The sequence below is a fragment of the Moschus berezovskii genome, chromosome 21, assembly GCF_049115385.1.
Source record: "Moschus berezovskii isolate FMDL1 chromosome 21, NW_MosBer_1.0, whole genome shotgun sequence".
Classification (NCBI taxonomy): domain Eukaryota; kingdom Metazoa; phylum Chordata; class Mammalia; order Artiodactyla; family Moschidae; genus Moschus; species Moschus berezovskii.
In genome coordinates this window covers 35,635,398-35,661,029 of record NC_142480.1, presented here as the reverse complement: position 1 = coordinate 35,661,029, position 25,632 = coordinate 35,635,398, and the positions used below count along the sequence as shown (strand labels likewise).

Sequence of the window (25,632 nt, the reverse complement as noted above, 5' to 3'; positions counted from 1 at the left end):
GTTTGTATGTTGCTGTAGCCCCACCCACAGCTGGGGGCCAGGAAGGGGAGACGAACCCCTACTCCTGCCTCCCTCACCCACACCCCACTCTCCGGGAGGAGCGGGAGGCAGGCAGGGCTCTTGCCTACCCGCGGGTCTGGTTCGAGTTTAAAGGACTAATGTCTGCCTTGTGGGGGTGAGTTATCTCCTTGTGAAATCAAGTTGGAGAAACAAAAAGGTTTTACCCGCGAGGGACACATGTTCCTCCTGGAGAAGGAACGGCTGGGCTCCCTCCCCTGCCTCCACCCCTGGCCCAGCCCCAGAAGTCTCCCTGGGTTGCCGGAATGCCTGACTTGTAAGAAGGGGCCCAGTAGATATGCTGGGCAAAGGTGTGAGCGATCTGGGGCAGATGCAGAAGGCAGGTATGTGGGTGCAGTCAGGTGCCAGCCCTCCAGGTCACGATCTTCCCAGGCTCAGGCCGCCGGTGGAGCCAGGCCTCCACCTCTGGGAGAGGGGCTTGCAAGGACCCCGGGCATGTTCCCTTCACTGGCGCCCACAGGGGCTAGCAAGGGGCAGGCTGAGGCTGGGGGATGGTCTCCAGGGAAGCTGAACAAAGAGAAGGGGATTGGGCTGGACCCCTGAGAGCGGGAGGGGACAGGAGCCCAGCTGGGAGAGTCCAGCCGGGTGTGCTGAGCCCGCCCGCTGCCCGCCCACCCTTTGATCTCCGCAGCTTCTTCCTCCCTGGTCCTTCCTTGAGTGTGTGTCTGAGGGTCCATCTGGGTGGGTGGGAGGAGGGGAAGGAAGGGGGGAGGTCTCCTTGGGCAGCTTGGATTGGATAAAACTTCCTTGAAAATGGTGCTTTGAGGCAAAGCCTACCCGTGGCCAGTCCCACAAAGAGACAGACAGGTGCTCTAGCAGGAGCCCAGGGACCCCGAGGGGGCACCAAGCCCAAGGGATAATAGCCTCTTTCAGGACCGCACAAGACTGGGCGGGAAGGGGACAGGAGGGGACGGAGAAGCCCTTCCCTCCTCTTGCAGCCCTCACTCCCAAACGGGCTTTTCCCAGAGAGCTAAAAGCAAGAAAGTAACCTTTAGGATTAAAGAGAAACGTTTCTTTGTTTGGGTTTTCTTTCTTTCTTCTTTTTTTTTTTCTCCCTAAGCCTCTCTTCACATCTGTAGTGGCTTTTTCCCTCTTGTTCGGGGTCAGAGGAGAAGGGTCGGAGGATGTCCACCCAGGCAGCAGGGAACCAGACCTCCTCCGGGGCTGCTGACGACGAGGATTCCTATGACAGCTGGTACATCGACGAGCCCCAGGGTGGCCAGGAGCTCCAGCCCGAGGGGTGAGTTGGACTCTCTCTGGCTCTTCTTGGTCAGCATGTGGGGTGTGGTGGAGGTTACTGATATTGGGGGCGGGTGGGAAAGACCCTGAGCAAGGGTTGCTAAGAGGGACTCTGTCGCCCGTTTGCCGTGTGGGCCCTTGGCAAGTCATAGCCTTTCTGGGTTTCAACTCCTCCCCTGTTCTGTGAGAACAGCCCTCGCGCTGGGGTTAAGATACTTGAGGTCGGGGACCTCGGCCAGGCTAGGCACCTAACTGTCACCTGTGTGGTGTGTTTCCTTTTTGACTGTTATTTTGGGGGGGATGGTGGAGCTGTGCTACATGGCTGGTGGGATATTAGTTCCCCGGTTAGGGATTGAATTCGGGCTCTGGCAATGATAAGCGCTTAGTCCTAACCACTGGACCACCAGAGAACTCCCTGTGGGGTGTTTCAAAAACAGACTCCTGGTGCAAACTCAGATCCACCTGGGCTGGGTGACTCTGGCCTGTAGCCAAGATGGAGAAAGCTGGGTGAGTGGCTGAGGGAAGTCGGGCCTGCCTTCAAGGGGTTTCTGGTCTCTGTGGTGACCATCTTGGGTACACTGTTAGCGTCAGTTTCTCTGAGCAGGCCCGGGTCAGGGGGAGGCCTGGGGGAACAGGCTGCCCTGTTGGCGCAGGCTGGTCTGAGGCTCCATGAAGATAGGAGATCCAGTTCTCTGCAGCAGGAGTGCTCGGGCCAGGTCAGGGGAGGGAGGCGGCCTCCGCCCAAGTCTGTGTGGCCTGAGGACTCGGCCCACGGCTGCCTCTGCCCAGATCCCTCTATCTTTGTTTAGTCTGGGCACCCTGGCAGAGGAGCTGGGCCTCCCTGTGCCCCCATGCTGCCAAGGACACCCGGCCTGCGTGGGCCCCGGAGCCCTGTTCTCCCGTTGTTGCTCCTGGCCTCGGCCCCATCCCCCACCTCCCTGCTCTGTCTGAGGGCTTGGGGAACTGGAAAGGTGAGGTGGGCTGGGGGTGGGGGGTGGGCGGTGTCGAGCTAGATGTGTGCACATCTGTTCTCCATCAGCAACCAATACTGGAGAAGGGAAAATGCTCTGGTGCCTTCCCAGGGGCCGGGCTGCGGCCTGGCCAGGCCTGGGTCACCCGGCAGGGAGGGAGGCCCCACCCCAGCCTGGGGGAAGGAGTGTTGTTTGGAGGACTTGGGGTTCTGACCACCTGGGAAGCAGTCCTGCTGTCAGCACAATGTACCCACCTCCCTTGCCTGAAAGCCCAGGGCTCCCCAGGTTCCTGCTGTGTGTGTGTGTATGTGGTGTGTGAGCTGAGAGAAGCAGAAGAAAGGAGAGGGGCCCAGGAGCCCCAGGAGGACAGACTTCCACCCAAGTTAAGGCCTTAGTTGGAAGCTGTGTCCTTAGCCGCCTCAGGGCCCAGACATTGGCTGGGGCCGGATGCGTGCAGCCAGCTCCGTGGCTCCGGTATTTAGACGTGGCCTTAGAATAAAATCGGAAGCGTGGCAGGGACTGGGTGATGAGCTGCACTACCTCTGCGGTAGGTGACATCTCGCATTTGTAGCTCCCTTCTCCTACTGCAGGTGAGAATGAAGAGCTTTGTTTGACCCTATTTACTTAGTAGCTGGGAACCCAGGGGAATCCCAAGGAGGCAAATTTGGACTCACTTCTTCCTGTGTGAGTCAGATACCCCAGTGAGGTGGTGCCCCCAAACTTGGAGGAGCTCTGGACAGGGGTTTCCCCTGTGCCTCACTGGGCTGGAGTGGGGGTCGTGGGCACTGGTGACAGTGTCCGGGATGGACTCAACCTCCTGGTCACACTTACCCAAGTGCCCCCTTGGCACCAGGGCCTGGCTGGAGAGGTTGGGGGGTGGGGGTGAGTCTGATGGGGATGGGATGCACTGGCTGGGGTCTTCTCTGGACATAGGATTGATCTATAGAAGCCAGGCTGGCTCTTTCCTCCCCGCAAAATCTCCTCCAGCCAGGTTATGGGCGCTACTTGCCATGTGCTCATGTGTCATCCACCCGTCATCAATATTGAGCTCCCCAGCCAGGGCCTGGGGACACAAATACATCTGTGGCAGCTGTCCAGGATGTCAGTCACCTCCCCACCACTTCAAAGGGCTGCCTGGAAGGCGGAACTGGGAGGCTTCCTCCATGGCCTGCCCTCCTACCAAGCGAGGCCAACGCCAGGGTGATGTGCAGGTCACTCCGCTGTGGGAGGGGGACAGGGCCAGGGAGCAGGGCTCCAGGCCTCCCTGGACCCCAGGCCTGCAGACCCCTGCCCCAGACACTCTCATCCCCAGAGCTGCGCTCTCCCCTCTGCTCTGGGTGGGGCCCTCTGCAGCTTCTCGCTCAGAGTCAAACTCTAGAAACAGTTTTCTGGCTTCTCCTTTGTCCCACTGTCCTCAGCACATGGCAGTCTGGCCTCTGGCCTCGACTGCCCATCACCACCTCTGAATTGCCCAGTACCAGGCCTCTGCTTCCTTGGACTCCATTTGACCCTGGTCCTCACTCTTCATCTTGCAATAAGGCCCAGGACCCTACAGCCACCCCAGAAACGCCCCTTCCCTCCGCTCTTCCACATTAAGTCATGTCAATTCTTCCTCCTAAACACCTCTGAGACTGTTTACGCTGAGCCATTTGAAAATGCTGATACTCAACTGTCTTTGATGTAAAGAAATGGCAGTTTCATATGGTTCAACGTAATAACTTCCTCATTCTCCTTATCTTTCACATCCTGTTCACTTGTGGCTGCTGGAGTCAGACTACCTCAGTTTGAATCCTGGCTCTGGTGCTTTACTAGCTGTGTGATTTGGGCAAGACACCTAGCCTCTCTGAGCCTTGTTTTCCTCATTTACACAAGGAGGATACTGATAGCATCCACCTCTTAGGTAATAACTGAGTTAGCATGTGGAACAAGCAGTACATGGCACTTATTCAACGCTTAGTGAGTACTCGGTGGTTCTGTTTGTTTCCAGTGTTTGTTTATTTGGCTGCCTTGGGTCTTGGTTGCTGCACACAGGCCCCAGAGCACTTGGGCTCAGTTGTTGCAGTGTGTGGGCTTGGTTGCCCCACAGCATGTGGGATCTTAGTGCCCTGACCAGGGATTGAACCCACCTCCCCTGCATTGGGAGGTGGATTCCTAACCACTGAACCACCAGGGAGGCCCTTGCTGTTGTATTTATTCAAATCTAGCCACAGAAATCTCCTAAAATCTAGAACACTGTCCTGCTCAAACACCCTCAGTGCCTCCCATGCTATGACCGGCTCTCATTCTGCCCTCTGGGCTCCAATCAAGCTGAGAACCCTGTGTGGCCCCCGTTCCACTCGCTGCTGCCTGTCACTGCACTTTCTTCTGCTCTTTCCTCTACATGGAGCTCCCTTGGCCCTTGTTTGTCTGAAGAGATGCTAACCATCCTCCAAACTCAAATCCACCCGCCCTGGGGCCTTGCCCCAAATGTCCCCGCTCTTCATCCTTCAGCATCTGCTTGTGCTTCCTCAAGGGTCAAGCTCCCACCCTCCCTACCACGGTGTTCTTTGTGTCTGTGCCATCTTGCCTGCCCCACGGCTCAAAACATGGGACCATGAGCCATCAGCCAAACGTTTGCTCAGCCAAATTTCTGTTGCCCAGACCTCAAACATTTGAGGGTCCATGAGTCTCAGCCAAACGGAGCTAAATAAAGGGTAGATGGAGGCAAGTGCCAGGTGGTACAGAAAGGCCAGTGATTCCCCCAGATAGGGCCCTGGAGGGGTTTCAGGGTGCCTCCCGGTCTAGGATGAATGGGAAAGGGTCAGGCTGCCCAGGGACAGTTTGCTAAGCCCCTGCTTTGGCTGGGCCAGGGGGCAGGATTGAGTAGGACTTTGTCAAGTGATGAGATGCCAGCCAAGATGGCCAGGAGTGGTGGCTCTGGACTCTTGGGGCTGGTCAGGGAGCTTGCCTCACCCGAACCCCACCCCACGTACTGCAGTAAGGTGCCTCAGAGTTGTAAGTGGGGTGTGTGAGGCCTGAGCGCGGACAGAAGGAACCTGATCCCCTGTGGTGCCTACTCTACCACAAGCACTGTTCTGCTTTGGAAAGAGGCTGGCGCTGCCTGGGCCAAGAAGTTGCACAAAAAAGGCTTATTCTGTACCCTGCCACCCGAAGGACAAGCCCACGGGACTGGGTTCTTTCCTGCTGCTCACTGTCTGGGATTTCCAAGTTCAGGAAGGCTGGGCTGTTCTAGTGCAGAGTCCTCAGGCTCACCCTTGAGATTCGTCTTGTCCACACAGGGGAAGGAGCCCAGCAGGGTGGATGAGCCTTCTACCCCCACCCCTGGGCAGGGCAGGCCCAGCTGCAGCAGGGGCTTCCTCTGATGCCTCGTCTGCCAGAACTTGGTGGCCCCGTCCACATTGGTGCCCTCCTACTGGCGCTCCCACGCTCTGGCTGGGCAAACCCAGAGGTCTAACCCTCCCACAGGAATCCAATCCTATCTGCTCTTCTAGGTTCAGGTCCAATCCTGAGCTCAGGGCTTCCACCTGCTACCTTTCTCTGATGCATGACTCAGCCCTTAGCAAAAGTAAAACAAGTAGAGACATAAATTCTGGAAGACCAAGGTAGATCATTCCAGTCGCAGACAGACCAAACTCAGATACCCATGAGTGAAAGGCAGATCACAGAGCCAGGTGCTTGATTGCCGGATCCAGGTGGCATGCTCAGCCGCAGTTTGGAGAAGAGGTCTTTGACACCTGGAGCAGTCCGGGAGGCTTCCTGGAGGAGGGAGGAATGAAGCGAGCCTTGATGGAGAGAAAGGCTGAGTTGAGCCATTCTGTTTCTCCCATGTCTTCCCCTGGAAGCCCTCTGTCTCCTTCAGGCTTGGTATGGGACCGGTACCCTGTAGGGTCATGGGGCCCAGAACCACTCTGAGAAGGTGGAACTGTGTGTGAGTGATCAGAGGGGTCAAGGGAGGTGATGAGTAGAGCCCCAGCATAGGGAGCCTGGAACCCCAGACCTGGCCGCACACCTGGGGTTTCCCTACCTCGGCCTGACCAGTCTTCACTTGCTCTGCAGTCTGATCCCTTCCTGCCAGCCCAACGTGCCACCTGGCCTCTACCACACCTGCCTGGCCGTGCTGTCGGTGAGTCCACACTGACCTACTGCCAGCCTGAACAGGGGGATGCAGGCTGGGGTGGTGAAGGGAGACGCTGGGAGCCTAAACATGGGTGTAGGGGGTGGTGGTACTGGGAGTTCTCCCAGGGTAGGGACCCAGACCAGGATGCAGACGGAATCTAACCTCTCAAACTTCTGTCACCTCCAGGCCAGTCCCCAACATGCTGCCCGAGTGTGCATGGGGGTTAGGGGCCTCCCAGGGCCCCTGGGGAAGGTCTGGGCACCCTAGCCCCGCCTCTGTGTTCTTCTTTCAGATCCTCGTGTTGCTTCTGCTGGCCATGCTGGTGAGGCGCCGCCAGCTCTGGCCCCGCTGTGGACATGGCAGGCCTGGGCTGCCCAGGTTGGTGCCTTGGCCCGGGCTCCCCTCTCTGGGGGGCCCAGCTGACAGGGCCACTCTGGGAGGGCGGTGAGTTGTTAGGTACCTGGGCCTCAGTGACACCCAGAATCCTCTCAGTCTGGAGGCTTTCCCATCTGCCCTCCCCCCGAGATCTCCAGGTTTGCTTGGGACCCCCAGAGAGAAGGGGAGGGACCCACTCAGGGGCACCCACTCCTGTTCCAGACCCCAGGGAGACCAAGCCCAAGAGGGCCCAGCTCCAGGACACACCCCCTCAGGCAACCCATGGTCTGGACAGGCCATGATCACTCCACGCCATCTTCACCCTCTTCCCTGAGGGTATTTCTTAGACCTGACACAGGTTTATGAGGGACTGACCTCCAGTCCCTCTGGCTGAAATTTCTCCCTCTGCCTCCTTCAGCCTTGCAATCCCAGAGCCTGGGGTGGGGGTTACCCTGAAGAGTTGGGACTGGACAGACATGTGTGGGAGAGACTGAAGAATCGGGGGAGGTGGGAGGTGGCTCCCCAGTGTAGACAGCCTTGCACTCAGAACTGCACACCGAGGTGGGGCCTGCCATGCTGGTTTTGACGGGAATGAGCCGGGGATTTTTGCTGCACTGGCTGGCCAGGAAAAAGACCTTGCCCTGCCTAGGGGAGGGCCCAGGGGAGAACGAAGCAGGATAGAGCCCTCTGGGCGTGGAGGCAAGCTGGAGCACCGAAGCAGAGGGTCTCAGAGGCTTGCTCTGAGCTCAGAGGGGCAATTCCTGGGATAACCGTGCCCGCTGTCTGCCCTCTGCCCTGGGGCCACTCCCAGGCCAGGGCGGTGGCCGTTGCATAAGGATGTTGTGACTCTCCAGCTCTCTGAAGGTCTGCCAGCCCAGACAGACCAATTAGTGTGGAGGCGGCCGTTTCCTGAAGCTTCCAGAGTGGGCGGGGGGGAGCAGTGCTTAGGCTTGTTCCTTCTGTGTCTGTGTGTAGGGGGGAGGGGGGCGTGTTCCTGAGTCACTTGCCATAGGGCCCGGGTCTGGATCTGTAGGAGGCATTCCACAGATATTTGTGGAATGAATACATGAAGGGGCCTCAGTTTCCCCATCTGGAAAGGGGAAGGATTCCACCTCCCCAGTGTTTCGAACACGGGGTGGTAATGGGCGTGCAGGGCCTGAGTGACTTCTTCTTGTCCTGCCCCTGCTCTGTACCAGCCCTGTGGATTTCTTGGCTGGGGACAGGCCCTGGACAGTGCCTGCCGCCGTCTTCATGGTCCTCTTCAGCTCCCTGTGTCTGCTGCTTCCCACCGAGGACCCACTGCCTTTCCTGAGCCTCGCCTCACTACCCGGCCGAGGTACCCAGCATGGCTAACACCCCGGGCTGGCTGGACGGCAGGGGGCGGGTAGGAATCCAGAGCACTGGGGCTCCTGATCCCAGTCATGAGCCATTGCCCAGAAGACGCTGTCCTATCACCCTCGCCAACTGTCCCACCACTGTGCCTGGAATCTTGTTGCTCCATCCTTGGGTTAATGCTGCCCTCTCTGCTCCTGTATAAAAACTCTACTCCCCTGGGTGAGGGGGCAAAGGCTGAGTCCCCCAGACCCCAGACAGCCTAGTCCCGTGAACATGAAGGAGCATGCGGAGGGGACTGGGGAGGGGTCCTGGAGAGTTGGTCTGGGCTTGAGGAGGTGGTGACAGAAAGCACAGCCGCCATCCAGAGGAGCCACCACCCTCCAACGTGGCCTCTTTAGGTCATCTGATCCTCACAAGGACTCCACAAAGTGCAGATGTTAGCTCCATTCTACAGTGGTGGAGGCCAAAGGTCAGAGATGGGAACACTAATAAAACAGTAGCTGGATTTATTTAGTACTAACTCAGGCATGGTGCTATGTACCCTACATATACCTTTTCCTTTGATCTATGCTAATATGCTCTGTTATTTCCATTTTACAGATGGGGAAGCTGAGACTTCAAGAGGTAACTTGCCCAAGATCACAGAGGTGATACTAGTCAAGAGCCTGGCTTGAATGTGGGGCTCTTGCCTGTTGAATCAGCCAAGGGGCTGGGAAGATAGAGACAGGAGAGAAGTGGGGATGGACGGGACCCAGGCCCCACCTCTGCTCCTCCATCATGCGCCTCTCTGCCTATCTTGCCTTCCAGGGCCGTGGAAGATACTGGCTCTGCTCTATTACCCTGCCCTCTACTATCCGCTGGCTGCCTGTGCCACCGTCAGGCATGGAGCTGCCCACCTGCTCGGCAGCGTGCTGTCCTGGGCTCATTTGGGGGTCCAGGTCTGGCAAAGGGCAGAGTGTCCTGAGTCACCCAAGGTAACCACGGACTCGGGATGGCCCGGGACAGCGCGGCATGGGGGAGCTGCGTCAGCCGGCAAGGCTCCTCTCATCTCTGTCTACACGCCTCCCTGCTGCCTTCTACTGGGCACGGGATTCATGCCTTTAGCCATGAACTCATTCCAAGCTCGGCCCTTCTGTGGGAGAGACAGCCGGGCCTGCCCTCAGGAGCTTCCTGTCTGGGCGGGGGAAGGGAGGGAAGGGGCAGAGAAGGAGGGAGAGGAACCCTGAAATCTCCCCATTATTAATTGCCCAGACTTCCCTTGGCCAGTCTGGAGAGGGAGTGAAGACAGCTGCAGTATGCAAGCACTGACTTGGGGATGGTCTCAGAGGGCTAAAAAGAGAATTCCAGAACCTCAGACCCTGGTTCACTGGGCGTGGTTAGGGTATGAAGCTGCCTGGTCCAGAGCCCAAAGGCTGTGGGTGTAGCCTGCACAGTCAGACAACCCGAGTTTGAATCCAGCCTTATCCCTTCCTTCCTTAGTTCATCCCACAAACATATTTGAGTATATTCTCTGTACCAGGGGCATTTCTAGGCATTGAGTAGAGCTCTGAATAAGACCGATGAAGTCCCTGGCATCCCAAGAGCTGCCTTTTCCGGAAGGGGACACACCGTCAAACAAGCAAATATATGCAATGATGCCAGGTGGTGCCAGGTTCTTTGAGAACACCTTATGACCTTTCTGAGGCACAGGTTCCCCCACCCACCCTACGCGGCTCCCATCAATGCAGCGGATAACACGAATCCCTCAGGGTAGAGTTGAAGCTTAGGTGGTTTCCATGAGAATAAGGACTTGGTTGGTCTTTTTCACCAGCCAGGACCTGGCACATACTAAGCTCTCAGTAAAAACGTATGGAATTAACAAATAAATGAATCCATGTTCAACCCTAGGAGGGCCTCAGCCCCTGGAGGCAGGGCAGGTTCTTCACAGTTGCTCAGGTTGCAAACTGTAATAGGAAAAAAAAAAAAAAAACAGGCCAGTGTCAAAGCACCAGGAACATAGGGACGTAGAAGGTGGCTGTCTCCTGTTTCAGGTCCCATGGCAGTCCCCTGGGGTGGGTAGGAGGGACTCACAAAGCATCCTCCCTTTGGCTCCTGAAAGGGCCTGGGTAGTCTAGGGGCCTGGGGGAGGGGCAAGCACCTCTGTGGGGCCAGAGAAGAAGTAGGAGTCGGTGCCAAGTGGCCGGGTTGTAGGGTAGTGATAGAACCAGCAGCTTTCCCACGCACCCTCGATCACCTTCAGGGGCCCCTGTGGGCTGGGAAGGGAAATGAATCTCAGTTTTTGACTGGGGAAAGGGGGCAGAAGTGTCTTGGTGTTTGTCCGTCCCTTCAGATCTACAAGTACTACTCCCTGTTGGCCTCGCTGCCTCTCCTTCTGGGCCTCGGATTCCTGAGTCTTTGGTACCCAGTGCAGCTGGTGAGAAGCTTCAGTCATGGGGCAGCCACGGGTTCCAAGGTAAAGGCGCAGGGCTGGGGTAGGCTTGTACTCAGCACTCAAGACACCCTGGACTCACCCAGGTCTTTTGGTCTCCTATATGTGGTCATGCTTGGTGTAGGGCCTAGAACATAACAGGTGCTCGGAAAACATTTGCTGAGTCGCTGAGGGACTGATGAGTCCTCCCTCCCCAAGCAAAGGCCAAGCCAGGCCCTCGACTGGCACCCAGGATGCCTGGGGCACCGAGCTGTTTGCAGAGTGGGGACTCAACAAAGGAGAAGTGGGCTGGAAGACAGGGAACTCATAGCTCTATTTCTGGAACATGGAGGATCCAGCTGGAGAAATGATACAGGCCAGGGCCTTGGGCCTAATAGAAGCTCTGCAGATGCTGATATGATTCAGGGAGCACCCGGGGCAGAATTGCATTATGAATCAACCCTAGGTTGGATAGCATTGGATAAAGGGAAGGGCTGGAAGAACTAAGTCATGCTTGGAGGGCTTCCTGGAGGAAGTAGACATTGCAGGGACTGAAAGACAGGGAGGATCTGTAGGGAGATAGAAAGGCATTGCAGGCATGACAAAGAGTGTGAGTTGCAGAGATGGGCTGGATCTGTTTCATTCTTGCATGATTTGCAGCATCGGGCAGGTCTTAGCACATGAGTTACTGTTCAGGTGTTCAGTGTGTCTGACTCTTTGTGACCCCATGGGCTGTAGCTCGCCAGGCTTCCCTGTCCTTTATCATTTCCCAGAGTTTGCTCAGACTCACATCCATTGACACAGTGATGCCATCTAACCGTCTCATCCTGTGTCACCTCCTTCTCCTACCTTCAAACTTTCCCAGCATCATGGTAGAGAAGGTAGACATGGTAGACACTCAGCAAATATTTCTGAAGTTTTGGGTAGGTGGGTGTGTGGATGAATATATCATGGCAAGAGATAATTCTTACAAGATATAGCAATCATATTCTCCATTCTCCAAGCACCTATCCTATGCCAGGTCCTGGACTGGGGCTACGGACTCAGCTGGGTGACCTGTGTTGGACTTCCAGGGCTCCCAGCGATCTGGAGGCGATGGATACAGAGACATATATTTACAGTGCAGTGTGAGAATTGCAATCCCAGAGCATGGGTGGAGGAGAGGTCGAGTTTGTTCCTGGTGAGACAGGGGGAGGAGGTAAACTACCCCACAGAGATGCAAAGGGCTGGTTGCTCTGCAGATGAGGAGGTTGAAGGAAAGGCTTGAAGGGTGGCATCCAGGACAGACAGCAGGTGGGTGGTGGCGCCAGTTCCTGGCGACATACAGAGCCCTGGATGAGAGCAGGTGTGCGGGGGTCGGTGTACAGCTGTGCATGTGTGGTGCCGAGGGGTCTGGCGGGCAGCCGGACCCTGGGCCTGGAGCTCAACAGAGGGGCTGGGACTGAAATCAGAGAAGGAGTGAGGTCCCCAAGGAGGGGAGAAGAGGCAGGTGGCTCAGCGTCTCCAGGGTGGCCCTGGATCCCCTGCTGGCCCACTTGACTGCAGGTTTCATGCTCACAGGGTAGCAGTAGGGTCCTCGGTACTTGTCACTACTGCCCTCCAGGCGCTCAGAGGAGGGGGGCGGCTCCCCAGGATACACCAGGCACGTCCCTGCCTTGCTCAGCCCCTTCCCTCCTCTCCTGGGGATCTTCTCAGCCTCTCCTTCCATTGCACGCCTTCCCTCTGGGGAAGTCTTAGGAGAAATAAAATCCTCTTTGGCCCTTGGTCAAAGAGTTTTAATCCTCAAAGGACCCAGTCATTCTTTGAGCTGATCCACACCTGCCCTGGATCCCAGGGTTCCCATGGCAATGGGTGACTTGGCCTATATTTTCCAAATGATCAGGGGCCAGGGGCTCACCACATCTTACTGTGGGCCTCTGCCACTTGGCAGGCAGCTTAAGGCCTGGAATGTGGCTTAGACAAATCAGGTCACCCTTGTGATCTCCCTGGAGTAGGAGAGCCCTGGGGCGTCTGACCCAAAACGGCCCAGCCCGTGTCCTGGTCAGGGATAGACTCGTGGGACGTAGTCTCCCTTTCGCCGCCGTCTCAGCTAGCGAAGGCCAGAAGGCCAGGAGGAAAGCAGTGATGTGAAGAGACTGAGTAAAGCCGGGGAGGGTTGGAAATAGCCCTTAGAAAAATTTTGCCAGCATTGAGAGTTCTTAGCTAGGAGACGGATTAGTTTTTTATTTAAGGAGGAGGGGAGGGCAGCTTTGGGGGGCATGGTCCTTATCCCCACAAGGTGCCCTTTCTCTGTACTCTACCACAGCCAAGAGGTTTGTATGGGGGACCCACTGGGTGCCCACTATGGTACCCTGAGCCAGGGTCCCAGGGATGGCTCAAGACAGGTCCCATTTCCTGTCCTTCTGTCCCCACAGGGGCTGCAGAGCAGCTACTCTGAAGAATATCTGAGGACCCTCCTTTGCCAGAAGAAGCTGAAAAGCAGGTGAGGTTCCAGGCACATCCTTTGGCCTGGGGGATGTGCAGGCCTGGGCAGGCAGGTTTGTTTGGAAGGTTGGCACTGGGCCACATGGTGGGGCAGAGATGAAGAATCAACCAGACCCCGGGGCCCAGGCTCGGGGCAGGAGCTTCTCCTGAGAGCTCCCCCCTGCCTGGGTCTCTCCTCAGCTCCCACACCTGCAAGCATGGCTTCGCGTCCCGGGCCTGGATCTACTTCAGACACTCCATCTACATTCCACAGCGAGGTATGGGGTGGGGAGCTGAGGTCAAGAGTGACAGGTGACCTCACCCCTCCTTCACACAGAACAGCTGCTGTAGAAAGCCAGCTCCTACCTTTAGTACCATTGTCATCAGGAGCCACAACCCCAGCTTGCGACAAGGGGAAGCCCCTGACTGGCCTTGGTGGTCCAGGATCCTCTGAGCCCTGGTCCTGTTCCTGGGTCCTTTGGGCGGGAGGGGGCTCCGGGGCCTGGGTGGTGCTGGGGTTCACCATGCCCCTCCTTTTGGGGACTGCAGGATTCCGACTCCCCCTGAAGCTGGTGCTGTCAGTCACCCTGACAGGGACGGCCATCTACCAGGTATGTCCTGCCTCTGTCATGCCATTTGCCTCTGGACCCCTACTCCTAACCCCCAACCCTGAGATGACCCAGGCTTCCTCACTCAGCTCTCCAAGACCTCCACTCATAATCCTATCCTGTTGTTTCTGGCCATCTTGGGAATGCTGGCCTACCCAGAAGGGAGGGGATGCTAACCCTTGTTAGGCTCATACAGGGTCAGAGCATGAGTTTTGGAGTCATGTAAACATAGATTTAAATCCTTGCTCCTTTATTTATCTCAAGTGATGTTGGACAAGTTACTCAACATCCCTGAACCCTTTAGTTTGGCTGTGAAATGGAGGAAATAGAATTACTTCCTTTCAGTTGGGAAGATTTAGTAGGATAATGTATGTTTGATAAATCCCCACCACCACCACCACCACCCCTCCCCCTAAAAAAGATAAAAAATGGAAAATCCTGGGAGGTAGGTATGAGTCTTCTCCCTTTCATAGATGGAGGAAATTGAGGCTGAGAGATGAATTTGACCTGGCCTTGTTCCTACAGCCAGTATCTCAGGGTAGCCAAAATTCGAATCCAGGTCTGGCTAGCTTCAATGCCTGTGCTCATTTATGGGACACTTTGCTTTCTCCAACATGGAAAAATTGGAAATTTCATACTAAATTTAGATAGACGATTCACACATGCACTTGTGTTGCCTGAAAGCATGTCTGGAGTTGATGAGATTAAAGTCGTATCTGTAACATGCTGATTAGAGGCTCGAGGATGCTGCTCTAAGGGACAGATAAGAGCACTGTGATGAGTGATGGGAACTGCAGCCTGTGGGCTGCTGGAGTTTATCTCCTGAAGTCTCAGAAAACACTTATCCTGGGATGGGAGTGCCAGGCCCTGCTGCCCTGATTTTGGGGTTCTTCCAGGTGGCCCTGCTGCTGCTAGTGGGCGTGGTACCCACCATCCAGAAGGTGAGGGCGGGGATCACCACGGACGTCTCCTACCTGCTGGCCGGCTTTGGGATCGTGCTCTCAGAGGACAGGCAGGAGGTGGTGGAGCTGGTGAAGCACCACCTGTGGGCTCTAGAAGGTGAGGCCTCCTAGGAGCCCCCGAGGCGCCGCAGTGGGGACCCAAGCTGGGATGCCTGAGCTCCGTCCCAGGAGCCACGGACACGTGCGCTGCCTTGGGCGTCCCCTCTCTGATTCTCGGCTGCCTCATCTACAAATTGGGAGGCTGGAACTTCCAATTCCGAGTCTCTGAGACCTGAAGGGGTCATCTCACTAGCCCCCTCTCAGCTTGTGTGGGATCTCTCACCCCCACCACCACCCCTACCCCCAGCAACTTTGCCCTGCTCTGCAGGTGTGGAGGTGGAGGAGGGCATGGTGTGTGTGAGCTGAGGGGACATCCATAGGCTCCGAGGGAAGCAGGAAAGGAGGCAATGTGGTGGGATGGCGGGCCAGGATTCTGAGCTAATCCTATGGCAGGTGGGTGGGGTCAAGAGGAGCGAATGCTTTCTGTTCCCAATCCCTGCCCTCAAGGCACCTCCTTTCTCCTTCCTTTCCTTGACAATGAGCTCCTGGGCTCCGAAACGATACCAGCCGCCCCCTCCCCCCCCAGTTCTGTGGTCTGATGCCTCCTCTAGCCCTTAGCCCTGTTACCCACCGACCTCACCTCCACAGCCCTATGCAGGAGACTGAGACACATCCTCACTTGACACAAGAGGAAGAACTGGTCTGAGGTTGTACAGCCAGACAGAAATAGAGCCAAGAGAAGAACAAAGTCTCCTAACCCAGGCTGGGACTATCCACCACTTTGAGTCAGGGCCTGGTGGTCAGATGTCAAGGGGCCTACACCTTCTTCTGGCTAGGGAGTCTCTGGCTGGCACAGGTACCCTGGCTCTTGAGGAGTAACATGTGATGGTTGGAGCTTAGACTGCCATTATTGCAGGTGGAGGTATGACTGCCCTGCAGCTCTTCCTTACCAAGACCATCAGGGAGGGAGTTGGGGTGGGCAGAGGTATATGCAGTGACTGCTTCCTTCCCTGACCGCATCTGCTCCCCTACCAGAATCTGTCCTGGAAGTGTGGCTGAAGCCCTCAGGTGACAAGCTCTGGATGGGCTAAAATGACATCTCCAAGATTTTCCAAGTTGGTCGCAATCTGAGCCACAGGCAGGAGCAGACATGACCCTTATCAGTCCATATCCAAGCTCAGACCTTGCTCACAGCAGCCCTGTTGGGTCAGCATCATCGATCTCCTCTCACAGAGCAGGAAATCTAGAGGCTGACATGTTTAGGACAGGGGATTTGGTTTCTACTCAACACACCTGCCACTTACAATCACATGCTGCAGTTTCCAAGCCCAAATGCTCCCACTCTGAGTCTCCTCAGAAGCAGGAGTTAAGTAGATCAGTGTTTACCTTTCTGGTTCACAGACAAGGCAAACTGAGGCCCAAGAGGTTTAGGGATATGCCCTAAGCACTCAGCAAGCCAGGGGTAGAACTGAGATGAGATCTGATGTGCTTCGGTCTGTTCTCAGCCTAAGAAGCTAATGTCTTCTGAGCTTTGAGAGCCTGTTTTAGGGCTACCCACCTGACACCTGGACCGTAAGCCCGGCATCTTTCACAGAAAGCTCGCACTCTGAGTCAGGCCAGCTAGATTAGAATTTGTGCTCCATCACTTACCAGCTATGTGTCCTGGGCAAGCCGTTTACGCCTTTGGATCTCAATCTCCCTACCTGCAAAATGGGTGTTGAAGCGCTAAAGGCATCTTTGTCCTCGAGGCTCCTGATTGGGTGTGGGAGACAGACTGATCCACAAAACCTGGGCCCAGAAGGGGGAAGGTGCAGAGTTCCAGAGGAAGCAAAGAGCAGGAAGATTTTATGAGTACCAGGATTAGGAGGGAACCATGTTAGGAACCAGCCGAGGGAGAGGAGCGAGAGGTAGACAGCTGGAGACCAAAGGCCGGGCTGGGGCTCAGGGGGTTCGATAACTCTTCCCCTTAGTTAACTGTTCACTCACCTTGGCAGGCTCATCAGGCAAACTCCCTGCCTCCTGGCAGAGACGGTCCAGAGTGTATCTTTTCTGGTACCATGTTGGCTCTAGGAGGGCAGGGCTCTAGACAGAGCGGAACAGAGCTGCGCATGCCCAGGGCTTTCTTCTAGCTTCTGTTCAGTAAAGGGCCCCCCTCTGCTCCTTGCACGACTGAACCAGGGGCAGGCACAGTGGCCCCCGGTTTCTGTAGCGGTCATCCTCGCTCCTGTCTGTGCCTGAGAATCACCTGGTAACTTAAGACATCCCGAGGCTCTAGTCAGACTTCAGAAACCTGGAGGGTGGGGCCCAGCCTCTGATTGGACAAGCCTCCTCCATGATTCAAATATAAGACTGAGTTTGAGAACCATTTGTAGCAGGCACTCTACACATGCTGGTTGGCCTGATGGATTTCAATTAACTGTTGACGCAAAGAAATCATTAAGGCTCTGACTTTGAAAAAAAAAGCAAAAACCCAGTTCAGTTGTTCTCAACCCTGAGTGCACGTTGGAATTACTGGGGTTGCTTTCCCAAAAGCTAAGGCCTGGGTCCTATGCCCAGAAATTCTGACTTAAGTGCTCTGGGGCGCAGCTTGGGCTACGGGAATTTTTTAATTGTTTTTTTAGCTGCGTGGGGTCTTAGTTGCAGTATTCAGGATCTTTCCTTGTGGCACTCCAGCTTTCCACTTGTGATGGACAGGCTCAGTAGCTGTGGCACATGGGCTTAGTTGCCCCGCAGCATGTAGGATCCTATTTCCCTGACCGGGAATCAAACCTGTGTCTCCTGCATTGCAAGGCAGATTCTCAACCACTGGGCCACTAGAAGTCCCTGGGCCATGGAAACTGAAAAGCTCCAGGTGATCCTAATATGCTCTCAGTGATAAGACCCACATCTCCAGTACCTGTGGCTGCAAGGACCCAGTGCTTGCCTCTCCCATGTGTGTTTGCTCCCCTCCTGAGTCTCTGACGGGAACCAGGAACACTTCCCTCAGATGACTAATGAGATCAGGGTGCAGACCTCCCAGGCTTATCCTAGATCAAAAGATTGCACAACCTGCTCTATAACTTCCAAGTGGTGTGGCTGGTGGGGCAAGCCCATCAGCTGTGAGTCTCAGCTTCTTTGTGGGCCCCACGTCTCCCTGGGCCTCTCCCGTGGGGTTGTTCTGAGGGTACTGAGTGAGACTGGCTGTGGATATAGGGTGGAAGGGTTGCAGCCCTGCTATGCTTAAAGACCAGGCTTATTCACAACACACCACGCATTCTCTCCCCGTTGCTGCTGATACAAGGAACTCTTGGCCAGGGTGGATGGGGAGTTGAGGAGGAGATGGGTAGCATCGGTTATGTCCCTCATTCTGATGGACTCGGGTCACACTGATGGGTGCTCGCCTCTTCTGTGCTCTGAACCAAGGCCACTGATGCAGGCCTTGATGGGATTTTAGGGTTCACAACATGCTGGCAGATGGGCAGCCCAGCGGTGTGCCTGGTATGGACAAGCTGAGGCTGGGCGATGGAATGGTCTCCTGACACCTCACAGCCAGGAGGTCATGGAGCTGGAGGCAGACACCAGGCAGGCAGACCCCCATGGAGTCCCTCACTGGGGGCCACACAGCAGTAGAAGCAGCAAGGCCAGGGTGAGGGCCACGTCTGCAACCTCAGAGCTGGCCTCTCCCATTCTGGCCACCAGATGTCACCTGGCAGTATGGGTCAACCGAAGTTGTCGACTTACACTAGATCTGAGAACAGGGAAAGTGACCAGCGGCCTCCGCTCAGTGTGGGTGTGGGGTGGGGGTAACTCCCACCCAGCTACCCCCTCGGCAGCAGTTCAGAGGTTCCCAGGAGACCCGCCCCAGGCCCTGACCTCCCACTTTGCTCCTTTTCGGTCTCCAGTTTGCTACATCTCGGCCTTGGTCCTGTCTTGCTTGCTCTCCTTCCTCATGCTGGTCCACTCGCTGGCGACACACAGGTCAGTGGCTGCCTCTGACACCCCCTGATACAGATGTGGGGGAGGGGTGGGGCCTGCAGGACCCCTGACCCAGGAGGAGAAAGTCTTGGGACTGGAAGGAGGGAGAATGCCTGCCGGACCGAGCTGTCCCTGAGGCCAGCTGCCCTGCGGTGGGTGGAGAAGGTGTGGTGGCCCTGTCTGGTTGGAGAAACGTCCGTGAGTAACGCGGGGCATGGCTGGTGAAGGGCTGAAGTGTGGAGTCTGTCCTCTGAGGAGGGGTTACACGGGAGAGCTGGCATCCTACTGGGAGACGAGGGAGGCAGGGTGCCATGGGCGGGAGGAGCTGTGTGAGCAAGAGCAAGTGTGAGTGTGGGTGAGGGGCTGGGCCGGCTGGCGCCCGGGGCACCGCAGAGATTCCTGTGGGATGTTGAATGCCAAGCCGCCCACCTCGCCCTTCCATGGAGAATGGTAAGGAGCGCTGAAGAAGCGTGAGCAGAGGAGGAGAGAAGGTTCTGGGTGGGAGTAGGCTGGGTGGGGGGGAGGCCCAGGGACTTAGCAGGGAGCTGCTCCCGTGCTTTACGTTGATCAGGCCTCAGGGTTCCTGCTCCAGGATCTTTTCTTACTGGGTTGGCGCAACTTGTTGTCGTCATTCAGTTGCTAAGTTGTGTCTGACTCTTTGCAACCCCGGGGACTGCAGCACTCCAGGCTTTCCTGTCTTTCATCAACTCCCAGAGCTTCCTCAAACTCATGCCCATTGAGTCAATGATGCCTTCCAACCATCTCGTCCTCTGTCACCTCCTTCTCCTCCCGCCTTCAATCTTTCCCAGCATCAGAGTCTTTTCCAGTGAGGCGGCTCTTCGTGTCAGGTGGCTAAGGCTCAAACCTCTGCCTACCTGGAACCTGGCCTCCTGCCCTGGTGGCTGAGCTGCAAGCCATTTTCCGTCCATACTGCTATGTCTCACTTTCCTGACTTGGCTCAGGTTGAGTCTTCTGTTTTAATTTGTCTTCCTTGATCCCTGCCCCACCACCTATCAGCTTACTCTTATTCATCCTTTAAGACTCAGCTCAGACATCACCTCCTCTGGGAAGCCCTCCCTGACCTCCCAGGCTGGGTTAGTCGGCTCCACTGGGCTCCCACAGCCCTGGGCTTCCCTGCCCATGGCTGTGGGTTAGACTGGGAGTTCAGCCAGAGGCTGGCCCAGAGCTGGGAATAAGGAGGCATGTGTGCTCCCTGAGATCCCTGCCTTCCTCACTCCCACCCTAGGACCAACCTGCGAGCTCTGCACCGAGGGGGTGCCCTGGACATAGGCCCCCTGACCCAGAGCCCCCGCCCCTCCCGGCAGGCCATATTCTGTTGGATGAGCTTCACTGCCTACCAGACTGCTTTTACCTGCCTTGGTGAGCCCCCCTCACCCGCTCCACCTGATTTCAGCACTGACCTCCATCCAACCCCAGACGCTGGCCTGAGTAGGGGAGGGAATGAGCTGCAGGTCTTGGCTGCCCCTGCGGGTCTGCCTGTGCTGGAGCTGGCTCTGGGTAAAAGCAAAAGGAAGGAACCACCTTGCCTCCCCTGCCCTCAGGGAGTCCACACAGGTGGGATGAGAGGGAGGGGTTGGGTGCAGGAGCCCTTGGTGAAAGAACATCCATCACTAGGTTGGCTCCTGGGTGCCACTAGGTGTTAGCACAGAGGGTGACCCAGGGCTGGAAAGTTGAAGGAGCCACATTCCTGCTTTTGTAAGGGAGGACTATATCATGATGGGCTCTCAGTTGGTAATGAGATCCCTGTCACTGGGAGTATTCAAGCATGACTGATACTATTGTCCAGTCGCTAAGTCACATCCGACTCTCTACAACCCCAAGGACTGTATCACGCCAGGCTTCCCCATCCTCCACTAGCATGGTTATGTGGCCATTATTGGGGGCTGCAAAGGGGGTCCTACTCTGAGAGAATTGGACTAGATGGACTTCATGGACCCTTCCATGCTCCAAGTTTCTGATTCTTCCCTTGGACACTGCAGTGAGTAAAGTCCTCTCAAATGTGAGTGGACTAAAGCCAGCAAGGACCTGATTTCCCTTCCTGCTGCTTCTTTCAGTTCTCACCTCTCTGGGTAAGGTGGGAAAAGATGATAAAGGTTAACACTAAAAGTCATAATTCCTTGAATGGGTAAATTTTAAGTCTCTGAAGCCCTTTTGTACACATCCCAGGTAAACAATTAGCCCATCATTTCAATAGACAGCTTTCAGGTGCCTACCGTGGGCCAGGCTCTGGCCAGTAGGAATGTAAACATTAATTTCAAATACTGTCTTGTCCTCAAAGATGCAGGAGCAATTGGGGGGAAAATAACATTTGCAAAGCACTTTGTGGTTTTCCAAGAGTGGCCACAGATTCTGTCTCCCTCCCTCCCCAGCACGGTCCTCCTGGGTAGGGGCCGCTCTCCCCTTTTTACAGAGGAAGAAACCAAGGCTCAGAGAGGTTAAGTAACTTGCTCAAGGTGGCACAGCTAAACAGCAGCAGAGCAGGGATCTGAAACCGGGTCTACCCGATCCCAAAGCTTTGAGTGCCTGGGAGTGGTGGGGGTGGGCTGATGCCTGCGCCTGTCCTCCCAATGCTGGCAGGACTCCTGGTACAGCAGATCCTCTTCTTCCTGGGGACCTTGACCCTGGCCTTCCTGGTGTTCATGCCCATGCTCCACGGCAGGAACCTCCTGCTCCTCCATTACCTGAAATCCTCGTGGTGAGTGAGGAAGGGGCTGAGGGTTCTGGGATGCCTTCCCCAAGGGCCACTAACAGTGACACCCTTCCCATCCCCTCACCTCCCACAGGCCCTTCTGGCTGACCTTGGTCCTGGCTCTGACCCTGCAGAACGTGGCTGCCCACTGGGTCTTCCTGGACACTCACCATGAATGCCCGGGGCTGACCAACCGGTGAGGTGGCTCCTGGGCTTGTGGCTCCCTCAGGCCCTCGGCCGCTTCTTCCCTGTCTCTCTGTGCCCTTCTCCCTCCACTGCCGTCTTTCCTCTTTCTCTAACAGGGAACCCCAGCAGGTGGTAAAAAGAGCTCGCCTTATCCACAGATAGAGGCGGCCGTGGCCCAGTTTAGTTCAGAATGCTTGTTTACCTGTCACAGGGCCAGAAATACTCCCTTGAGTTTCCCTGTCTTGGGGATCAACCCTGCTCTCCCCTTTGCAGGAAGGAGGTTAATAGCCATGTCATTTCTCTGCTAGGCTGTGGGAGATCCTGGCCCTAGGAGAGGCTTAGAGTCATGGACAAGGGACCCAGAGGAGGGAGGTGGGAGACACCAGGATCATAGAAAGATACAGGTGGGCCTGGAGTGAAACCCCAAATCTGCCACTGACCAGCTAGGCAGCCTTAGCTAAGTCACCCCATCTCTCTGGGCCTCCCAGATGGGGGGAATGGGTGAGCTGGGTTAAGAGAGCAGACATAAGGCCCAAGGCGGGCGCACAGAGGTGTACTCAGTAAACACGCGGCAGCTGTGGTCATCTCAGCCTGACGTTGACCCCGAGGAAGAGCCTCTGTGTGGGGTCGTGCCTCAGCCCTCCTCTCCCTGACCATAGGCGAGCACTCTATGCAGCCACCTTCCTTCTCTTCCCCGTCAACATGCTGTTGGGCGCCATGGCGGCTGCCTGGAGAGTGCTCCTCTCCGCCCTCTACAACGCCGTCCACCTCGGCCGGATGGACCTCAGCCTGCTGCCGCTTAGAGCCGCCACTCTCGACCCCGGTAAGGTCACTGGGCAGGAGCTGAAGGTAGGGGATGCGCGGGCTGGCCAAGCAGGGAGGGAGGGTATGCCCTGACCTAGTCTCCCTGGAGGATGTCCGTAACCCTGCGCCGTGGGTATGTGCAGGGGGCCACCCGCAGTACATGTGCTCAGGGGTCCAGGCGCTCGCATGCAGGGGGCACAGAACACTCCCCGGGTCTGTGTTACGGGCTGTCTGGGCCCTCCCCGACTAGCGCTGCCTCCCCCTGCAAGGCTACCACACATACTGCAACTTCTTGAAGATGGAGGTCAGCCAGTCACACCCAGCTGTGACGGCCTTCTGTGCCCTGCTCCTGCGAACTCAGAGGCCCCAGCCCCGCGTGACCCCCCAGGATGGCCTCAGACTGGGGGAGGAAGAGGAAGGTGCGCCTTTCCACTGGGGATTGGTGGGGGGGGAGTTGAACCCACCTGGCTTCTCCCAGGAGGAAGGCATGTGCCCTCTCCAACACAGGCGAGGGAGAGAGGCCCGGGAAAATGCTTCCTTCCTCTCCGGGCTGCCTGTGGGAGAGAAGTGAGAATTTTCCTGGGCCGTCTCAGGGTAACTGTTTCCTTGATACTAACACACACACACTCTCACATGTGTGCACACACACTTAGTTCTCACTTGGGGAATGAGTCCGCTGTCTTGCTAAGGGACTCTGTCACCCCCACCACCCTACTCTCCTTCTGAGCAGCCTCCCTTCCACTGCCCTACAGCCGGGGTGCAGCAGGCAGGGGGACACTGAGCTGGCTCCAGTCCCTTGTCCCAGCCCTGCCTCCAGTCCCCTCCGCAGAGCTCCTCCTCTCCCTCTCCTACCGGCCACCCAGAGGATGACCACCCGAGCTTGAACAAACCCCTTCTGCAGCCCCACACTTCTCCCGGCTTCCCACCCTGTGGAATAGCACCTGGAGCCCCTGTCTCGTCAACCTCCCCCACTCTACATGTGCGATTTTCAGATTCTGCCCCCATCTTGGTGGTGGGGGGAGGACGGGCTTTGGCTGGGTGTTTGTTGAGTGACTCACAGAAGGCCTCTTCTCAGGGATTCAGCTGCTACAGACCAAGGACCTGGTGGCCAAGGGAGCAGGGCCCAGGGCCCGCCAAGGCAGGGCTCGCTGGGGTCTGGCATACACGCTGCTGCACAACCCAGCTCTGCAGGCCTTCCGGAAGACAGCCCTGCCGGGTGCCCGGGCCAATGGTGGCCAGCCCTGAGGCGGGGGAAGGCCACACTTCCGTGTCCTTGCCTCCCAGCCCATCCCTGCCCGGCTCTCCCAGCATCATCACCATGGCCATGGCAGCCCTCTGCTTGGTCTCAGCTCTGCCCACAGGTCCTGGGTATTTAGCGGAACCAGCCGGGGGTCGCTCTGGTTGGATGGAAGTCTGGCAGCACTATGAGCCTCGAGCCTTGGGAAGGCTCTGGTCTGCCCCTCTTGACCTTGGGAAGCCAGTGAGGGCTCTGGAGAAGGCAAGTGGTGGTTTTCCTCTTGGTCCAGAAAGCAGTGGAAGCAGGTCCAGGCCCCTCCCTGCCACCAGCCTCCAGGCTTCCCTGAAGCCTTCTCCTGACTAGGGTTGGTGATTCAGGCCAGGACAGTCTAGCCTTCCAGCTTGGCCAGCTTCAGACAGACCTCACCACCGCAATGAGACGCAGTGCCTCCTGTCTCCTGCAGCTTCCCCCTCTCCTTTTGGAGGCCCTCATGGCTTGCAAGACAGCCCAGGAGGAAGTCATGGGCTCCTACCCCACAGCAAAGTCATGGCTCAACCAGGCCCCACACCGAGATGGCCACACTTGAGAGCCTGATATTTTTGTAGTTGGTATGCCCTTAGAGATTATGAAAGAGGTTAGTGTGCTCTCTGTAATAAACTTGTGCTTGAGAAGCAGTCCTCCTGAGGTTGGGGGTGGGAGGGCGGGGGATATGTGGGGGAAACCACCCGGACTCTCAGTGAATCAACACTGTGTGGGGCTTGGGTGGGGTTGGGGTATTCTGGTCACATGCTGGGCTGGGTGGAGAGGGCAGAGGAGAACCTGTGGCCACATCCCTTTGGGTGGTGGAAAGACTGGGGACCCAGGTGCCACCCCTGAGCTATGAGAGTGTGGGCTTTGGAAGTAGGACTGATTCTGGGTCTTCAAGAATGGGCAGGATTTGGGGAGGAGGAGAGATTTCACGAGAAAGCAATATGAATAAGAGTATAGAGGTTAGGGTCGAGGAGTGCTCCCCTGGTAGCTCAGAGGGTAAAGAATCTGTCTATAATGCAAAAGACTGGGGCTCAACCCCTGGGTCAGGAAGATCCCCTGGAGAAGAAAATGGCAACCCACTCTAGTATTCTTGCCTGGAGAATTCCATGGACAGAGGAGGCTGGTGGGCTACAGTCCATGGGGTGGCAAAGAGTTGGACACGACTGAGTGACTAACACACACACAGACACACACAAACACGGAGGTGGGAGGAGACTGGCCTGCAAAGGGAAGGGCCGCTGAGGGGCTCCCCTGCTCCTGTTGGGGGTTGGCTGAGGTGGGGACTACTCTAGGGCTGGGGCTACCGAGAGTGGGGCAAATGTGGCCACCCCACACACCTGGATCAGTGGGGCTTCAAGAGATGTCTGTACAGCTAATGAAGACCACCCCTCACCACATTCCCAAACCCAAACGACAGCCTCAAACTGGCAGGAAGCCAGGCGGGGCCAGGGAGCTGCAACCCACCTTCAAGGGTGCCCAGGGAGAGGGCAAGGAAGGCAGAGATGATCCCACTGAAGCCCATTGAAAATGTGTCCCTAGCCCTGTGTCTGTGTTTGACAGGCTCTGTCCTTCATAAGGAAGCAGAGTCATGAGAGTGTGATCAGAATGGGACACTGGGCACTCAGGGCTGTGTGAGCGAGGAGGGGGCCTAGTCCAGTTCAAGGGGGTGAGGGGAAAGCATCCAGGAAAGATTTCTGGAGGAGGGGGTACCTAAGCCGAGTCTCTCATGCTGACTGAGTCAAGTGACAAGCAGGAGGATGTCCAGAGAGATGGTCAGCGTAAGTAAATGAACAGAGGATGACACATCTCAGAGCGTTCAAGGAACAATTAATTAGCTGTTCCCATAGGGGTGGGGAGGGGTGACTTCAGAGAGCCAGTCAGAGGGGCCAGGAATGTCTGACCAGAGACTCGGGCTTCACCCTGAGGACACGGGGGCACAGGTGACTTGAAAACAAGCGAGTAGCTAGTTCATTCAGGGCACGAATGTTCCCCAGCTGCCCCTGACCCAGGTCCTAGGCCCACATCCTACTGCAAGAAGCCAAGCCTGCTCAGCTGTGAACAGAGCCAGAGATGTCAAGGGGTCCACGTTCAGTTAGGATTATAAGGCCTCAGATACT

General features: G+C 56.5%; 1 protein-coding gene across 3 annotated transcripts; it reads left to right on the top strand.

Annotated features, from left to right (window-relative positions):
• The first annotated feature begins 236 nt into the window (after positions 1–236).
• On the top strand, positions 237–24,156 carry STRA6 (signaling receptor and transporter of retinol STRA6). 3 transcript variants are annotated; one of them, XM_055418163.2, is made up of 19 exons: positions 237–401; positions 1,186–1,318; positions 6,345–6,411; positions 6,698–6,783; positions 7,977–8,116; positions 8,716–8,739; positions 8,923–9,089; positions 10,445–10,567; positions 12,937–13,004; positions 13,187–13,263; positions 13,535–13,596; positions 14,490–14,652; positions 18,476–18,551; positions 19,795–19,928; positions 21,147–21,264; positions 21,353–21,454; positions 22,104–22,267; positions 22,518–22,667; positions 23,324–24,156. In XM_055418163.2, exons 1-19 carry the CDS (start codon positions 356–358, stop codon positions 23,491–23,493), a joined length of 2,070 nt encoding a protein of 689 aa, XP_055274138.2. In that variant the 5' UTR covers positions 237–355; the 3' UTR covers positions 23,494–24,156. The 3 variants fall into 3 exon arrangements, with proteins under 3 accessions (XP_055274138.2, XP_055274139.2, XP_055274140.2); XM_055418164.2 differs by having other exon boundaries at positions 244–401; positions 1,139–1,318; XM_055418165.2 differs by having other exon boundaries at positions 258–401; positions 1,158–1,318.
• The last annotated feature ends 1,476 nt before the right edge of the window (positions 24,157–25,632 follow it).

Coding starts and splice junctions, on each gene's coding strand:
- STRA6 (XM_055418163.2), top strand. CDS start 356: ATGCTGGGCAAAGGTGTGAGCGATCTGGGGCAGATGCAGAAGGCAG. Junction 9,090..10,444: donor AGTGTCCTGAGTCACCCAAG/GTAACCACGGAC, acceptor CCGTCCCTTCAG/ATCTACAAGTACTACTCCCT. Junction 10,568..12,936: donor GGGCAGCCACGGGTTCCAAG/GTAAAGGCGCAG, acceptor CTGTCCCCACAG/GGGCTGCAGAGCAGCTACTC.